We start from the raw sequence: 17,914 nt of genomic DNA on the forward strand, positions 1-17,914 counted from the left end.
AATACTGTTGCAATGGAGAACGAATGGAGCAAAGGATGGCTCTAGGGTCTGGGACCTGAATGACGGTGCCACCGACCCAAGGCAATAATGAAGATTTTTCAAAGTGAGCATCAGGACCCCCTTGCTCCAAACCTCTGGCTGCGGTCTCTGAGCTGCTTCGTTCTCTGAGCTGCTTCGTTCTGTCGCAGGTTCAGAGATGCAGTCCCTCCCTCTGGGGCCCATGGAAGCCCATGACACGTCCAGAATTCTAGGAGTCTGGGTTCCCCTTCTCTTGCCACGGGGAGAGAGGGAGAAAGTTGTGATGAGCCCAACAGACTTTCCCAGTTTCTGAGAGTGAAGGTGACAGCAGTCAACACGAGCCCTATAACTGATGTTTTAGACATTATTGACTCTGTGTGTAGTTTCCGGCAAACAACTGACCACCTACTTTAAGAGACAAAATCACTAAGTGCTTTTTTTTTAATGCAAAAAGAAGAAATAAAAAAAAAAAGAGCTACCTATTTTCCTCATTCCTGCAGGTGCCCAACCCGAATGACTTGTTGGAGCGCATTTTCTGCATTCTTAATAGATAGCCAGCAGGAAATGCCTCTTATAGCCCCGGCTAGAGGGATAGAAAGTAGCGAGGGGAGGATACAAAATCCCCAGGACTTGCTTCCGCAAGCACTGAGCTCCTCCAAAGGGGGCCAGGGAACTCTGACCAGTACTACACGCCTTTGCTCAGCTGTGGCATCTTGGCTGTCTCAGTTGATGGTCAGGAATTAAGGTAGGAGAAGCTGGAGACATTTTTTGGGGGGGCAGGGAGGGATGAAAATTCAACTGGGAAGGAATCGGGGCGGGGGGGGTGCGGTGTGGAGCGGTGAGCATCACATGCTTTACTCACAGCGATACAATCTGGTCCCTTTGGGGCTTTCGTTCCAAGTGATCACTGTGACAACCTCTCTGCAGAAGGGTGGTAATCGTGTCCTTGCAGGCTGGCTGGTAGAGTTGAGGCCAAACTGCTGGCATTGGATTCCATGCTAGAATATTTGTGCAGACTTTTGGGCATCATTTTGAGGTCGAAGTGGAGCATTAGGTGTCTTTATAATTTGTGCGCTGGGGAAAGATTTTGAACTACAGTGTACTTTTGTAATTATTCCGTTCTAACTGAATAGCTGGCAAAGTTTGACCTTAGGGTTTTGTCTGCAAGAGTCTTTTATCACAAGATAGGGACTGGGTCAGGAACATCTTCTGGAAAGTCCTACCCTCCCTCTGCCTCACAGCTGCCCCCTCAGTTCCAGCTTTGCAGCACCCGTTCTCCTGAGCCGGACTTCAGCTAATTCACGCCTGCATCAGACCTCACACAGAGGGCTCACTCGAGGATGGGACTGCCCATGTTTCTTTCTCCAGGGGTGCAGCGAGATGCAGCTCTGCAAAAAGGCTGTGGCCAATAACCATTCTAAGAATTTTAGTAGCTCTCAAATGCACATCCCCTCTACTGAGGTCTGAGTGCAGCCTAGAGAATTGCTTGTGAGCTAGATCCAGATAAGTAAACCATGGATTTCCCTTGGGAGGTGTGCCCATGCATTTGGGGAGGAAGAGAAGGGGCAGAGGTGGCATCTGTAGCTTTAATCAGCATCCTGGTTGTCTAAGGTCTGAGCCCCCCAAGGTGATGGGGATGAGACTGTTGCCTCTGACTTTCTCCCTGTCGAACCTTTCCTGCCTATGGTTGGTGGCCTGTGGTCTCTATGGTCTTTCCCCAAGGAGAGTAGGAGCGTGCTCCACAGCCCTGATGTCCCAAGGGTCTGGCCGGCTGCCTCCTTTGTAGCTTCCAGGAGTCTCTGCAAAGATAGATTTGCAAGCTGGCATCTCCAAGGGTAAAACCGCGAATCTTACAAAGGTGCTAAGCAGCCCTTGCAAGTGGAGGCTCTAAGAAGCCTGCAGGGAGTGGACAGATGTTCTGCCTGCGTTCCCTAGAGGAAACCAGATGGCCGGCTAAGGGCCTGGCTCAAGGTTCCCTCAGAGATCGGAAATCAAGCCTCCACATTTGATAAATGGGGAGACTGAAGCTCATAGAGGGGTTCTGTGAGTCTCACCAGAGACTCGCAAGGGACGGTGGGGAAAGGACAGACACTGAAGCCAGAGAGCCCTGGGTTCAAAGCCCAGCTCGGCCCCCACCTAGCCGGGTGGCATGGGCAGTTCATTTCCCCTTCTGGGCCCCAATTCGCTCATCTATAAAATGGGGATAATAGTACCTACATTGAGAGTTGTAAAGACTAGAGAAAAATGTACGCAGAGCTGGCACAGAGGTGGTATTTTGTAAACTGTAGGCTTTTGGAAAAGTGCTGGCTCCAACATTTATCATTACTTTATAATTTGTAACACCTCCGCTTTCTTTTTCTTTTTGGGCTGTGTTTCAGAAACAGATATGACGTATAACTGTGTGAATTTAAGGTGTTATGTGTTAATTTGATAAATTTATATATTGTGATCTGATTGCCATTGTGGCGATAATTAGCACCTCTATCGCCTAACATCATTATCCTTTCTTTTTAGTAGCTGGAATAATTTAGTTCCAATCTCTATGCAATTTGGAGGATTATGCTAGGATATTGTTGTGTATGTTCACTGTACTGTGCCTTAGATCTCTAGGGACTGTTTACTGTTCTTGACTTTGTACCCTAAACACCTGCCTGGTCCCCCCACTCCCTTATCCTCCTGGTAACCACCATTTTACTCTGAGTTCTGCTGTTTTAAAATTCCACACAGAAGTGATATTATAAAATACAGTAGACTCTTGATCTACATGGGTTTGACTGTACGTGAATATCTTACAGTGCAGTACTATAAATGTATTTTCTCTTCCTTAGGATTTTCTTTGCATTTCTCTTCTCTAGCTTACCTTATTGTAAGAATACAGTGTATAATACACACACAAAATATGTATTGACTGTTTATGTTATTGATAAGACTTCCAATCAGCAGTAGGCTGTGAGTTAAGTTTGGGGCATTGAAGTTATATGCAGATTTCTTGACTGTGTAGGATCAACACTCTGAACCCCTGCGTTGTTCAAAGGTTAATGGTATTTGTCTTTCTTGAACTCTTTATATTGTACTCAAGGATGATACCTTTGCTTTATTTCTACAACTCTGAGAATCTGAATATATGGCATGTGTTGTGTGTATGTGTGTGTGTGTGTGTGTGTGTGTGTTTATCGAGGAATAAATTACCTTTAGTGAAATGCACAGATCTTAAGTGTACAACCTGATCAGTTTTGACAGACGTGTGCAACCATGTATAACCTTCACCCTCCTCAAGATGTAGGACGTTTCCAACACTGCCTGGAGTTCCTCACGCTCCTTCCCAGTCTCCACCCCACAGCCAGCCACTGTTCTGATATCTATCCTCATGGGTTAGTCGTGCCTGCCCTGTGTTAAGTGGAATCCTTTAACAGGTGGTCTTTTGTGTCTGACTTTTTTCATGCAACATAGTGGTTTTGTGATTCATCCATGCTGTTGTGTGGATTGCTAGTGTTTGTTCCTTTTCATTGCTCAGTGGCTGGTATATGACAGTGTTGCAGCTGGTTTATTCATCCCTCCAATGGTGGGCATTTGGCTCATTTCCACCTTTTGTCTATTTTAAATAAAGCTACTATGAACAACATGTACAAGTCTTTGTGTAGACATACGTTTTCGTGTCCCTTGGTTATATATACTCAGAAGTAGGATTACTGGGTCAAATAGTAAGCATGTGTTTCACCTTGTAAGAAACTGCCAAAGTGGTTGTTTGCATGTCCTTTGGAATCAGGATACAATGGATTCATTTTTCAGGTAGTGCCTGGCTATGCTTAGCATGGCTGTCAACCGGGGGAAACAGTGATGTGCTCAGTGGAAGGCTTCTGTAGACAGCAGAGCCTAGTCATGACTGGGGCCAGAAATGGGTCTGAAAGGAGACCTTTTTAGAAGGGTCCCCTGCTCACTGCCAGATTCCTTCCTGACATTTCCAGCCAGACCATGAAAGAATAGGCTGCAGAATTCATATTCTCCAGCCTCTTAATTTTACCCAAGAGGAATCTGAATCCTAGAGAGGCCATGTGCTTCCCCCAAACTCTTGCAGCTGAGGAAAACCCCAGGTCCTCTGACTTTTAATTGGTCTGATTTCCTTGCATTGTGCTTTCTCTGCATGAAATGGCACTCAGGCATTCAGCCATTGTTTACTGACCTACTTATGCTAGGTGCTAGGGATAAAGAAATGAATAAGAAATGGCCCCCACCCTCAGGGACTAGAGTGGAACAGAGACTATCTTTTAAAAGATTTTATTTATTTATTTATTTATTTATTTATTTATTTATTTATTTGAGAGAGAGAGAGAGAGAGAGAGAGAGAGAGAGAAAGCAGGCTCCATGGAGGGACCTCGATGTGGGACCCGATCCTGGAACTCCAGGATCATGCCCTGGGCCGAAGGCAGAGACTCAACCACTGAGCCACTCAGGCATCCCGGAACAGAGACTATTAAACTCTAAACAGTTGCATTGCAACTGAATGAATGAGTGAATAGACTAAAGGTGCCTTTAGCCCGAGCACCCTGGCAAGTCTGGCCGAGTGGCCAATGGTGCAGAAGCATCCAGACAGGCTACTTCTTGAGTCAAGGAAGGCCACATGGCATGTCTTGAGTGCCCACCGTGTGCCCGGTCCTGGCTTTGGTGCAAGAGCACAGCCCCTGATCTTACAGGAGCTCATGGTTAGGATACTATGATGGAAGCCAAGTCGAAGGCAATTCGGCAAACAGCTATTGAACATCTACTCTGTCCCAGGCACTGTTTTAGGTGCGGAGGATATGGCGGTGGCCAGGGTTGACAATCTGACAATCTTTCAGGAACTTCTCACCAATGTTGCCATATATGTTAGTGTAAAGAATGTTTGTTTTTGAGATCTGTTATTTGGTTCAGGGTACATCTGTCTGGGGGCCTCAGGACTGGTATTTGCAATTACCCATTTTTAGCGTGGGGTGGGTGGTGGGTGTAGGACACCATTGTACAGAGGTCAACAGCAACAGGGAAGTGGGAGAATTTTTTCTCACACGCAAGTGATCAAGATGGAAAGCAACCTTTTTAAGGAAAAGTGAAGTGGAATACCCACTGGATTGCTTAGTCAAGCTCTCCAGGCTGGGCCAGGCCTTCATCCAGGGGCATCTACGTGCAGTTCTGGGGGCATCTAAATGCAATTCTGGGTCAGTCTTGGCTCATTTGTTTTGGAGGAGGAAGGCACTTTCCCAGAAGGCAAGTTACTTGTTCTGGCCTCAATGGCCTTTTTTAAAAAACTTCCTGCTGTTTTTCTACTTGAGTTGCCAGATAATTCTTATGTGAGGCTCTTGAGGGCCCCTTCTGCACTTTGTAGAGCTCTGTCTTGTTCCCTGAGCATGGATCAGTCAAGGCTCAGCACCTGGTCCTCACTCAGCCCAGCATGGTGGGATTGGTGAGCTTCTTGGCATCACTCAGGTGCTTAGTGGCTCCCCAGAACCACTGTGAGCAATTATACTGCAGGCCCCATCCTCTCATCCAAACTACAGCCAAGCTGAAAACAGTGGCAGTTAACATTTTGTGTTTGATCCGCAGCTATCACCTACCTGTGTCGCTCACGATGGAAGAAATGGAGAAAACAGATATCCAGCTACAGAGACCTATAAAGACCGAGTGGAACCCCCAGTGTGTCCTGTTCACCTATTTCCAAGGAGACATCGGCAGCGTAGTGGACGAACACTTCTCCAGAGCTCTGAGCAATGTCAGGAGCCCTCAGGGATTGAGCCCCTTGAGCCAGGGCGCAGACGTGATCCTGAGGAATGGTGAGCATGTTGGAACTCCCTATCAAGGCTATCATGGAAAGACCAGTTCTCCGATGCCCTTGATGCACTGACGTGTGTGTGTATGTGTGTGTGTGTGTGTGTGTGTGTGTGTATTTGCAGAAGGCAAGTCACACTGTAAGTAAGAATCTGCACCCATTTTTTAGAAATCTAGTGTGAAAATCAACACTGTTTAATCAAGCCAGTTCACCTATTTCATTGTTTCCTCAACGCTGGGCTCACTGCTTAGTACCCAGTAAGAGCGCCACGACTGTTCACTATTATCAGCCTTTGTTATTTATTTGAGGGAGAGAGAGAGAGAGAGAGAGAGAGAGAGAGAGAGAGAGAGCATGAGCACAAGCAGGGGGAGCAGCAGAGGGATAAAGAGAAGCAGACTCCCCAGTGAGCAGGAAGCCTGACTTGGGACTCAATCCCAGGACCCTGGGACCATGACCTGAAGGCAGATACAACCGACTGAGCCATCTAGGTGCCTTGCCTTTATTATTATTACTACTCCTACTACTACTGGCCTGACAGGGAGTCCTGTGTAGGTGCACCCAGCCTCCTTTCATCTAATAGCAGATGATTTGGTGAGCAAGGGTAGGGCTCCAGAGGAATCCAAGAAGTGTCTCACAGAACCGCCTCCCTGACCTTAACAGTATCTGGGCATCAATTGCACACACTCTTTGGTGACTTTTTTTTTAAAGTAAGCATTTTTGGGGTCCTTGTGTGGCTCGATCTGTTAAGTGTCCAACTCTTGGTTTTGGCTCAGGTCATGATCTCAGGGTCATGAGATCGAGCCCTGCATCAGGCTCTGTGCTCAACTCAGCATCTGCTTAAGACTGTCTTTTTCTCCCTCTGCCTGCCTGCCCCACTTGTGTGTGCTTTTTCTCTCTTAAATAAATAAATAAACATTTTTACATCTCTAAACAACTGTTTCAAGAAAGCTATGTCAAAGAGTGTTCATCAAAGCCCCCAAGTTTGGAGAAAGCTATAAAAATTAAGCTGGCAGGGATGTAGTAGGACTTTGATGGACCTAGACATATCTGGCTCTAAGGGCCTCTTCCTTGGTACAGCCAAGAAAAAGGACATCTTGTGACTGCATTGGTATAAAAACCACTTTAATCCTTCATCCCCATCGCTCTTTAACCACCCTCATCAAGGTTAACCAGTGACCTCCACTTGCCAAATCAATGGTCTCCATCCCTACCTCCATCTTTTTTTGACCTGTCAGCAAAATTGGCTACGGTTGGTTGTTCCTTCCTCTTAGAAATGCCTCCTTCACTTGGATTCCATAACATCACACTCCCTTGGTTTTCCTGCTTCCTCCTGGGTGGGTTACTAGTCCTTCTCAGACTCCTTTGCTGAACATCCTCTTCTCTTCAGCTTCTAAATAAATGTTTGGAGGCCTCAGTACTCGGGTGTCAGACAGTTTCTCTATCTACACTCCCTCCCTCCCTAAGGGATCTCTTCTATCTCTTGGTCTTAAGTACTGGAGGGTTCTGAACAGAAGGGGTATAGGCTGGATTCATTTTTATGTATTTATTATTTTATTATATTCATTTTCTTCCAATTTTAAAGGATGTTAAAACATTTTCAAGGGCTCCTGAAAGTATCCGTGGGCCCTAAGCACTGTATCTGCTGTGCCTAATGGAGAAGTTGCCTTACCAGGTGGATGGAAATCCATTCCAACATTTTGAAATGTGCAATAAACCAGGGTCTGGTTGATTTTTAAGAACTCACTGGTGTAGTTGCCCAGCACCCACACTGAATGCCTGGCCCCCACTGGAGGATGTACATGCCTCCAAATGGTTGTTGGCTTTGTATGAAGCTGCCAGGTGGGACATCTGCTTGCCGGGGGAAGATCTCCCCTCTCTTCAGAAACCATCACTCCAGCTTTGCTCTTTTGGCCTGAACTGGGTGTTGGTGTATATCTCATGTATTCACCTTTGCAGAATTTACTTCTGTCCTAGAAATTATTTTTCCACTCAGGTGATGTGATTTTCTGAGACTCTGGTGAGTTAAGTAAACATGTGGAAGGGGGTGTGGTAGCAGCAGACAGTTAAAGGAAATGATGTAGTAGAGTTTGCTGTTGCAATGGGCTCAGTGGGGTGGCTGGAGGGTGGGGAAGTGATGTTCAAGAGTCTGTTGAGTACTTCAGAGCAGGAGCAAGAATGACTCCAACTGAGTCATTTGGGGGAATTGGCATGTAGTAAGAGCTGAAATATGGGATAAGCAGGTTTCAGAGGTTCTAACCAGCTCCTTGGAAGAGTCAAAACCTCGAGCTCTTCATGCAGGGACTTCACACGCATGGACTTTGGCTATTTGACTTTGGTTTAGTTCTGAACGCATTGGCTTGGAGTCATTATAATCCCTCCCTGCAATTTGGAACTCACTCCTCTCAGGCTTTCATCCTCATCACTTTTTAACCACCCTCATCAAGGTTAGCCAGTGACCTCCACTTGCCAAATCAATGGTCTCCATCCTTACCTCCATCTCTTTTTGACCTGTCAGCAACACTGGCTGCAGTTGGTTGTTCCTTCCTCTTAGAAATGCCTCCTTCAGGCAGCCCCGGTGGCTCAGTGGTTTAGCGCCGCCTTCAGCCCAGGGCCTGATCCTGGTGACCCAGGATCGAGTCCCACGTCAGGCTCCCTGCATGGAGCCTGCTTCTTCCTCTGCCTGTGTCTCTGCCTCTCTCTCGCTATGTCTCTCATGCATAAATAAAAGTCTTTAAAAAAAAAAAAAAAGAAATGCCTCCTTCACTTGGATTCCATAACATCACACTCCCTTGGTTTTCCTCCTTCCTCCTGGGTTACTAGTCCTTCTCAGACTCCTTTGCTGGACATCCTCTTCTCTTCAGCTTCTAAATAAATGTTTGGAGGCCTCAGTACTCGGGTGTCAGACAGTTTCTCTATGTACACTCCCTCCTTCCCTAAGGGATCTCTTCTGTATCTTTGTCTTAAGTACCATCTCTATCAATTCCAAATGCATTACCTCCAGCCCAGACTGCATTTCTGTCCTGTCTATCCAGCTGCCCACCTGATCCCTTCACATATCTACTAGAAATCACAAACTAAATGAGTATCAGATTGAGCTCTTAATCTCCTCCACGAGCTGCTATGTTCACCGTCACCCCATCTCAATTATGGCAGCTGCACCCTTCCAGTTAACTGGGAGTCATGTTTAACTCCTCTTCATCCCCTACCTCATGTCCAGTCCTTTGAAATTTTCTGTCAGTTTTACCTTCAAAATATATCCAAGTTCTGACCATTTCTCCCCACCTCTGCTGCTATTGTGTTGGTCCAGGAAGCCATCATCTCACCCTTGGATTTTTTTTGTATATATATATATTTTTTATTGGAGTTCAATATGTCAACATATAGCATAACACCCAGTGCTCACCCCTGGATTTTTGCAGTAGCTTCCTGACTGGTCTCTGCTTTCACCTTCCACCAGTCTGTTCTCAAGATATCTGTCAGAATGATATCACTAAAAGGAAATTCTCATCCTATATCCCTTCTGTTCAGAACCCTCCAGTAGCTTCCTCTCTTACTTGGGATCAAATCCAGTCTTGAATGAGGCCCTGTTCTCATTCTGATTTCTTTTTTTTTTTTTTTTAATCGTTTTTCTTTTTTTATTTATTTATGATAGTCACAGATAGAGAGAGAGAGAGAGAGGCAGAGACACAGGCAGAGGAAGAAGCAGGCTCCATGCACCGGGAGCCTGACGTGGGATTCGATCCCGGGTCTCCAGGATCGCGCCCTGGGCCAAAGGCAGGCGCCAAACCGCTGCGCCACCCAGGGATCCCTCATTCTGATTTCATATCCTATCACCTCCTACCTCATTTTTAAGAAGACTTTATTTATTTGACAGAGAGAGAGAGAGAGAGAGAGAGAACAAGCAGGGGGAGTGGCAAGCAGAGGGAGTGGGAGAAGCATGCTCTCAGCAGAGCAGGGAGCCTGATGTGGGGCTCGATCCCAGGACCCTGGGATCATGACCAAGCCAAAGGCAGACACCCAACTAACTGAGCCACCCAGGTGCCCCCTCCTACCTCATTTAATCCAACCCAGCCTCCTTGCTATTTGTAGAACATGCCAAGTATGATACTGCCTCAGGCCCTTTGCACCTCCCCACCCCTCTCCCTGAAACGCTCTTTCCCCAGATAACTGCATGACTTACCTTTTCTTCATTCAGGTCTCCATTGGAATGTCACCTCTCCAGCCAGGCCCTCTCTGCACAGCCTCTTTAAAAAAAAAAAAAGAAGTGGCCCCCCCTCACCCCTGTCACCCTCTGTCTTCTTACACTATTTTATTTTATTTTATTTTTTAGCTTTTGTCTCCACTGGACATATTATATATTTATGTATTTTCTTTCTTGTCTCCTCCCATCCTTTAGACTCTGAATTCCATGGCAGCAGGGACTCTGTTAATTGCTCCTTCCCAAGTACCTAACCCAAAGCCTGACACATGGAGGGTGCACAGTAAATATCACTTAAATGAATGGAATTGTGATTCAGCTCACAGGGTACTGATGTCTTCCACAGAGGGTGAGCACCATGTGGTATATGGCTTTAGAACCAGGCAGCCTGGGGCCAAGGGAGCTCCACCATTTATTAACAGTGTGATCTCAGGGCACATCATGTCCTCTGCCTGTGCCTCAGCTTCCCCCTCTCTAAAACTGAGTATTATTTAACTATAGGAGGAGTCCGTGAGATTATGCATGTCCACTGACAGTGACATGTAGGTGTTCGTTATTTTTGTGTGGTGGAATGCAAGCTTGACATGTTTTTAAGTGGTCAGAGTGGATATGAGGGACTACATTCAAAACATTAAGATCAGAGAGCAGCAGGCCCCTCTTGGAAGTCTGCATGTTTTCGAGGGGCTTCTGCCTTGTGGCCGCTGTATGGTTTCCTATGCCTTCTGACTTCGTTCTATCTCGTGACGCCCCAGTGCATGAAGGCAACTTAATATGGCCCTGTTTCCTGCCCATGCCAACCTTTCCAGGCCAAACAGAGAGGTGGCCATCTTTACCAACTACTTCCTTGGTTGCATCTACCCTTTGAGACTCTCACGGATCCCTTGACTGTGAAGATGTTTTCTTCACATGAGAGCAGGGTGGGCTGGGCAAATGTTGGCCCAGCTGAGTGAGCAAAGGAAGGCCTGTCTTCCTCAAGACCTCTCATTAAGGTGAGGAGTCAAGTTTCTCACAAGCTCTGCTGCCTCAGGGTTGGGGGTGGGGCATGAAAGAAGGCCAGCCCCCCAGTGGTTCTCAGAAGAGGTGTTATGTGAGAGACGTGCACCTTCGGAAATGGTGGGAAATCCATAAAGTGGCCATTCATTACTGACCGTTAGCATCCTCTCATTCCCTGCAGGCCGGCCCCAGGCCACCGAGCCCTGACTGAACCATGCCCAACAGAACAGGCTCCCATTCACGGTCTCCAGTTATCTCCTCGGCCACTTTCTAAGAGAGCTCTGTCAAGCCAAATATGCAAAACCCAAACACAGAGGCCCATGTGGCTAGGAAATGCCATCAAATTTCCTGGCTGTTTTTTTCCCAAGTCCAAATGATTTTTTTATTTACTTATGTATATTTTATACTGGCCGTACTTTAGAAAAGAAAACACAGGCTGAAGGTATTTTTGGATTATCTCCCCTTTAAAAAGGACATTGGGGATTTCAGAGTATCCCCAGAGAACCAGAGAAGCTTCAGTAGTTACCACTTCCGGGGGGGGGGGGTGGCACGGGGGTCAGGGTCTCGGTGTACCCATCCTACTCCATATTCTTCTCGCCCCAGCCCCAGGCCTGGCAGCATTGCTCAAGGGCTGCTGTGAGAAGGTGAGTGAATGTGTACCTGAGCACCCAAAGGTCTTTTAAGATATTACTTATTTATTCATGAGAGACACAGAGAGAGAGAGGCAGAGACACAGGCAGAGGGAGCCGTGGGTGATGCAGGATTTGATCCCAGGACCCTGGGATCACGACCTGAGCCAAAGGCAGATGCTCAACCACTGAGGCACCCAGGTGCCCCTCCAGAGATCTTCTGTAGCAAGACCCAAACGCTCACATCTTCCCCTCTCTCCCCTCAACCATAATCCAGTGGAGGTGGGGAAGAAACACTGGTTTCTTCTTTATGTGTGACGATCCATTTGAGATCGAGTCCTGCTAGTTGTCTGTGGCCCTTGTGAACTTTGTATCTTTCTTGTATCTTTCTTTCCAGAGAGGGAGAGGAATCCGGGGCACCATAGAGGGAGTCCCCGCTGGGTGCTAGGCACCTGCTACAGTGACTGTATCCACTTCAGTCCTCAAAAGCCACTGTGATTTACGAAGGTCACAGGCAAACTGAATATGGTGTTAGAAGAAGGGAGAGCAATTACCTTTGGGGAGATGGGCTCCTGGGGTGGCGGCCGGGTTCTGTTCCTTGATCTGGGTCTTCATTACCCAGTTCGTGAACATTCCCCCCAGCAGCACACTTGTGTATTTTCCTGCATGCCTGTTGTATTTCACACTTCACCCACTTTACAAGGGGTATCAATATCCTTACTTCACAGAGGAGGAAAAGCAACCCAAATAGGGTTAAGTGTTGAAATGGGTCACACAGCCAGTGAGAGAGAGCTAGAGATGGAAACTCAGGTCCACTGGACTCTTTACTAGTCCACTGTCCTGCCTTTGTAGACCATGACAGCACCCCCAGCGAAAGGGCTAATACCCAGAAGGACTGTAGCTAATACTGTTGACAATGGCTAACTATTATGGAGCACGTCTTGGGGGGGGGCACTTTGCTGGGAGCTCTCACGAGGATTATCTCATTTAATTCTCACACCAGCTATTGGTTAACTCTCACAGTGCCCATTATCTTGGAAAGAAAACTGAGGCTCAGAGAGCCAAGTGACTTGTCCAAGATCCCACCTCTAGTAGTGTGGCTATTTGAGACCAGGCCAGTTTGACTCAGATCCTGAGCTCTTAGCCACTTTCAAATACTGCACGTGTTCTGTGTTTCATCTTCATTTTCATCTGGGAAAAGGCCCTGGATAATCAGCAAAAGACTGGATACCCGGGGGAGGTGACAGTAAAGGCGGCAGTGGGATCAAGCAGGCTACCTTAGTGCCCTGGAACAGGATTGTGGCCCGTAAGCTGTCCTTCTGTCCCCAGTGTTGTTTCAACCTCGTCTAATACAAACAGTATCCTCTTTGTTTCTGGGGTGAATGAATAAGAGGCCAGAGCCACTAGCCAAGAAGGCAGAGAAGGGAGAGTCAATGCGTCCAGATCAGACAGGCCAGAGGTTGGATTGTCATAGTGCGGGGTGTGAGTGTGTGTCTGGAGGGTGCTTGGTTTTAACATCATCATAAACTAGGATTTGGGGCAGCCCGGGTGGCGCAGCGGTTTGGTGCCGCCTTCCGCCCGGGTCGTGATCCTGGAGTCCTGGGATCGAGTCCCACATCGGGCTCTCTGCATGGAGCCAGCTTCTCCCTCTGCCTGTGTCACTGCCTCTCTCTCGCTCTCTCTCTCTCTCTCTCTGTCTCTCATGAATAAATAAATAAAATCTTAAAAAATAAAATAAAATAAAATAGGATTTGTATTAGAGGTGGAGACAGAGAGAGGGGAAGGAAGGGGAAGAGAAGGAAGGATGGGTGGAAGGAAAGCCAGCAATTTGGATTGGTCTTTTACAACCATGACTCAGATTCAATGAGTCAAGTGGTTTCCTCAGTTCTTACTTAAAAAAATAACTTTTTCTAATCACAAAAGTACTGTTATTTTTTGAAAATTAGAAAACAAAGGTAAGCATTCAGGACATAGCCACATGTGCATCTATGCACACATGGTAAGTTCTACAACGTAACATCATTTTGTACGTAAGTCGTATTTCTTTCTCTCTCTTTCTCTCTCTTTCCATGCCATTACGTGTTCTACTACAACATCATTTTTAAAAAAGATTTTATTTTTTATTTATTTATTTATTTATTTATTTGAGAGAGAGAGAGAGAGAGACCATAAGCAGGTGAGAGGGAGAAGCAAGGCTCAATCCCAGGATCCCGAGATCATGACCTGAGCTAAAGGCAAACACTTTTTAACTGACAGAGCTACCCAGGCATCCCCACAACATCATTTTTCTTTAGATTTTATTTATTTATTTGAGAGCAAGAGAGCACTAGTGGGGTGGGAGGAGGGGCAGAGGCAGAGGGAGAGGGAGAAGCAGACTCCCCACTGAACAAGGAGCTCTATACCAATCTCGATCCCAGGACCCTGAGATGATGACCTGAGTAGAAGCCAGATGCTTAACCAACTGAGCCATCCAGGCGCCCCTACAACATCATTTTAATGGCTCTAGAGTATCCTTCTTTTTTAAAAAAAAGATTTTATTTATTTATGACACACACATGCAGATAGAGAGAGGCAGAGACACAGGCAGAGAGAGAAGCAGGCTCCTTTGCAGGGAGCCTGACATGGGACTCGGTCCCGGGATCCCAGGATCACACCCAGGGCTGAGGGTGGTGCTAAACCGCTGGGCCACCGGGGCTGCCCCAGAGTATCCTTCTTATAGATGTACTAAATCTATTACAATTTTTGGACATTAGGTTGTTGCCAGTTTTTCACTATATTATAAATATCCTTTTGAATATCCTCATAGCTACATTTTTTGCACACATCATTGATTATATCCCTAAATTGCTGTAAGGGGAGTGACTGGATCAAAGGGTGCATACAAATTGCCCCCAGAAATATTATGCCTACCTGCCACTTTCTAACACCAGGCATATGTGAGAGCACCCAGCTCACTGCATTTTTGCAATACCAGAGAGGCATAGCTGCTAAGGGCCAAGTTTTGGAATCAGCCAGCCAGAGTGCTTGCCAACCCTGTGGCCTTAGGCAAGTTACCTTAGCCACTCCAAGTCTTTATTTTGTCATCTGGGTTGCTGTGAGGATCACATGAGCTCATGTGGGCAGAGTGCTAAGTGAAGCGCTTGGCCTTGGTAAGTGCTCAGTAAACAAAACTTGTGGATTTGCAATTGCTCCAGCCCACCTCTGGTGTATCATTTCCTGGAAATGGACATGCACTGAGCAATGGCTTCCGAAAATTCTCTTCTACATCCACTATCTATACCATCCACCCTCCACATCAGCCCTCAGGTGCTGCTCCTGCTGCTGTTGCTGCGGGCTTTTCTGCTCAGCCCTGCACTCTTCCCTTCCCTGGGACTAGGTGACCAATGGCAGGGGGCGACCCTCAGACCTTGGCCGTTATCATTTTCCTTTTTCCTGGGTTGGGCTAATGTACATGGAGTGTTGCAAATCAGGAAAGAAGCCCATGAGTATGAACCCAGATAAGGATCAGTAATAATCAACAATAGCAATGGCCGGGGTAGAGGGAGTGGGGGCTGTTAGGGACCAGGCACTGTGCTAAGCCCTTCAGCGGAATCGAGGATCATCCCATTCAATCTCCCAACAATCCTGGAAGGAGATGAGAGATGTGCTCAGTGTCCCACAACTAGAAAGTCGCAGAGCTGGGATTGGACCAGGAAGAGGGGAGAAGCCTCTCTGACTTCAAAGCCTGTGTCCTTAGCCATTTTGCACACTGGTCACCTCAATATAGAAAGATATAGTGGGGATGTGAGTGTATGCTTGAGTGTGCAGGTCTTTGAGAGGGGATACGTGTTTGTGAGTGTGCATGTGTGTTTATGTGCAAGCATATGAGTGCATGTGTGTGTCTGCATTCCTTAGAATAGTGTTCAGTCAGGGCCCGCTATGTGCCAGGCACTGTGCAAGTCCCTGAGGGTATGATGGTGAGCAAAAGAGAAAAGTTCTCCATGTTCCCCAAGCTTCCTGGCTAGTGGGGAATATCAAGTGAGTGAGGGAGTGAATTAAGAAGTTCCCGGTTATGGGCAGCCTGGGTGGCTCAGCAGTTTAGCGCCGACTTCACCCCAAGGCCTGATCCTGGAGACCCGGGATCGAGTCCCATGTCGCCTGCTTCTCCCTCTGCCTGTATCTCTGCCTCTCTCTCTCTCTCTCTCTCTCTCTCCGTGTGTGTGTGTGTCTCATGAATAAATAAAATATTAAAAAAAACAGATGTTAAAAAAAAAAGAAATTGCAGGTTAGGAGGGGCACCTGGCTGGCTTAGTCAATATAGCATGTGACTCTTGAGCTTGGGGTTGTGAGTTCAAGCCCCACATTGGGTGTGGAGTCTACTTAAGAAAAATAAAAATATATTTTAAAAAGAAATTGTAGGGCAGCCCTGGTGACTCAGTGGTTTAGCACCGCCTTTGGCCCGGGGTGTGATCCTGGAGACCCGGGATGGAGTCCCGCATCGGGCTCCCTGCGTGGAGCCTGCTTCTCCCTCTGCCTGTGTCTCTGCCTCTCTCTCTCTCTCTCTCTCTCTCTCTCTCTCTCTCTCTCTCTCCCTGTGTGTGTGTGTGTGTGTCTGTCATGAATAAATAAATAAAATATTTTTAAAAAGACACAGAGAGAGAGAGGTAGAGACACAGGCAGAGAGTGAAGCAGGCTCCACGCAGGGAGCCCGACGCGAGACTCAATCCCGGGTCTCCAGGACCACACCCCAGGCTGCAGGCGGCGCCAAACCACTGCTCCACTGGGCTGCCCTAAATAAAATCTTTTTTAAAAAAACTTTTCATACAAGAAATTTCATAGGAATTATTTTGACACTTCAGATCAAGGCTACACAATGAGTATAATCGATTTCATTAGAACTGCTGAATTTGTGAAGTCCACATTTCTGCTTTTAAGTGAATATATCAGCAATTGACGACATGGTCCCTGGGGCAACCAACAGCAGGGTGGGAGGTAGTGACACTAACTTAGGAGGGCAGCATAGTGTAGGGGTGAAGAGCTCTGGCTCCTGAATCAAACAGATCCAATGTCAAAGCCTGGCTGTGCCAAGTGGCTACATTATTGACCTTCTCTCAGCCTTCTTTCCCCTTCTGTAAGGTGGACAGGATGTATTACCAACCTGATAGAATTGTTAAAATTTCATGTGATAATAGTAGATTGAACCTTCTGAAATTCTCATTCCTGTAGGTAAAAAAATATATAAAATACTAGCATTTTGAATTTTTTAACCTCTACACATAAAGCATAGTGCACTTAATAAACACTAGGAATGAGGGCAGCTCTGGTAGCTCAGCGGTTTGGCGCCTCCTTCAGCCCAGGGCAGGATCCTGGAGACCCGGGATCAGGTCCCACGTCGGGCTCCCTGTGAGGAGCCTGCTTCTCCCTCTGCCTGTGTCTCTGCCTCTCTCTGTGTGTCTCTCATGAATAAATAAATAAAATCTTTAAAAAAAAACACTAGGAATGATTATTCCAGGGGCACCTCGGTGGCTTAGGTTCAGGTCGTGATCTCAGGGTCCTGGGATCCAGCACCATTTTGGGCTTCCTGCTCTGGGAGTTTGCTAGTTCCCTGCTTGTTCTCTGAGAGAACAATAATTTACAATAATTATAACTGCAATTACATAATAATAATAATGAGATGTTCTCTCATCTTTCTATCTCTCTCCTTAGTAAACAAAATCTTAAAAAAAGAAATGTATCTGGGTGGATGTGAGGGTCCTGTCTGTGTTTGCTTAGGAGGCAGGGGAATGGCCTGCCGCTTTCACCCTAAAGGGGTGGGGTGGGGTGGGGAATGGGGCCAGTATATCTGAGGCTGGGATGGGACCGAGAGGCAGGGCCTAGGTGCTCAGAGTTGGGAGTATATGGGATGGAAGCCTTTTGTATCCACCGAAAGGAAAATCCAGGCTGCCTCAAATGTCGCAGGACCAAAATGTTCTTGACTGGTCTCTATTCATTACTATAGTTTGGGGTTTGGTATAGCAGCAGTCTTCCCCGAGGCTCCCTTTCTCTCATCTCTAGAGGTAACTAAGAGAGGGGGGGACCTTGGGTAAGAAAGAGTCACCAGGGTCACTTTTAGCAGCAGCAGCAGCCACCTTGAGACAGCAAGGGCTGTGGCTTAGAATACCTTCATAGTTCACAGGCTAGATGAGCATGGTTGCTGGAAAGAGTGGCCCCCTCCCCAAAATTCAGGGCCTCCATTCCTTGGGACACCAGCGTCCAAGTCTGCTCTGGAAAGATGGCTTTCCCCAGGTGACCCAAGGCCCA

At 46.9% G+C, this 17,914-nt stretch overlaps 1 protein-coding gene across 1 annotated transcript in view; it reads left to right on the plus strand.

The window, feature by feature from the left end:
- The first annotated feature begins 577 nt into the window (after positions 1-577).
- Positions 578-17,914, plus strand: part of VGLL1 (vestigial like family member 1) — a 29,783-nt gene continuing 12,446 nt past the window's right edge. The window contains exons 1-2 of the mRNA XM_072743472.1: positions 578-763; positions 5,593-5,819. Coding sequence (XP_072599573.1) covers positions 5,618-5,819 — 202 coding nt within the window. The 5' untranslated portion in view covers positions 578-763; positions 5,593-5,617. The remainder of the gene's footprint in view (positions 764-5,592; positions 5,820-17,914) is intronic.

The sequence above is a fragment of the Vulpes vulpes genome, chromosome X (assembly GCF_048418805.1).
Source record: "Vulpes vulpes isolate BD-2025 chromosome X, VulVul3, whole genome shotgun sequence".
Taxonomy (NCBI): Eukaryota; Metazoa; Chordata; class Mammalia; order Carnivora; family Canidae; genus Vulpes; species Vulpes vulpes.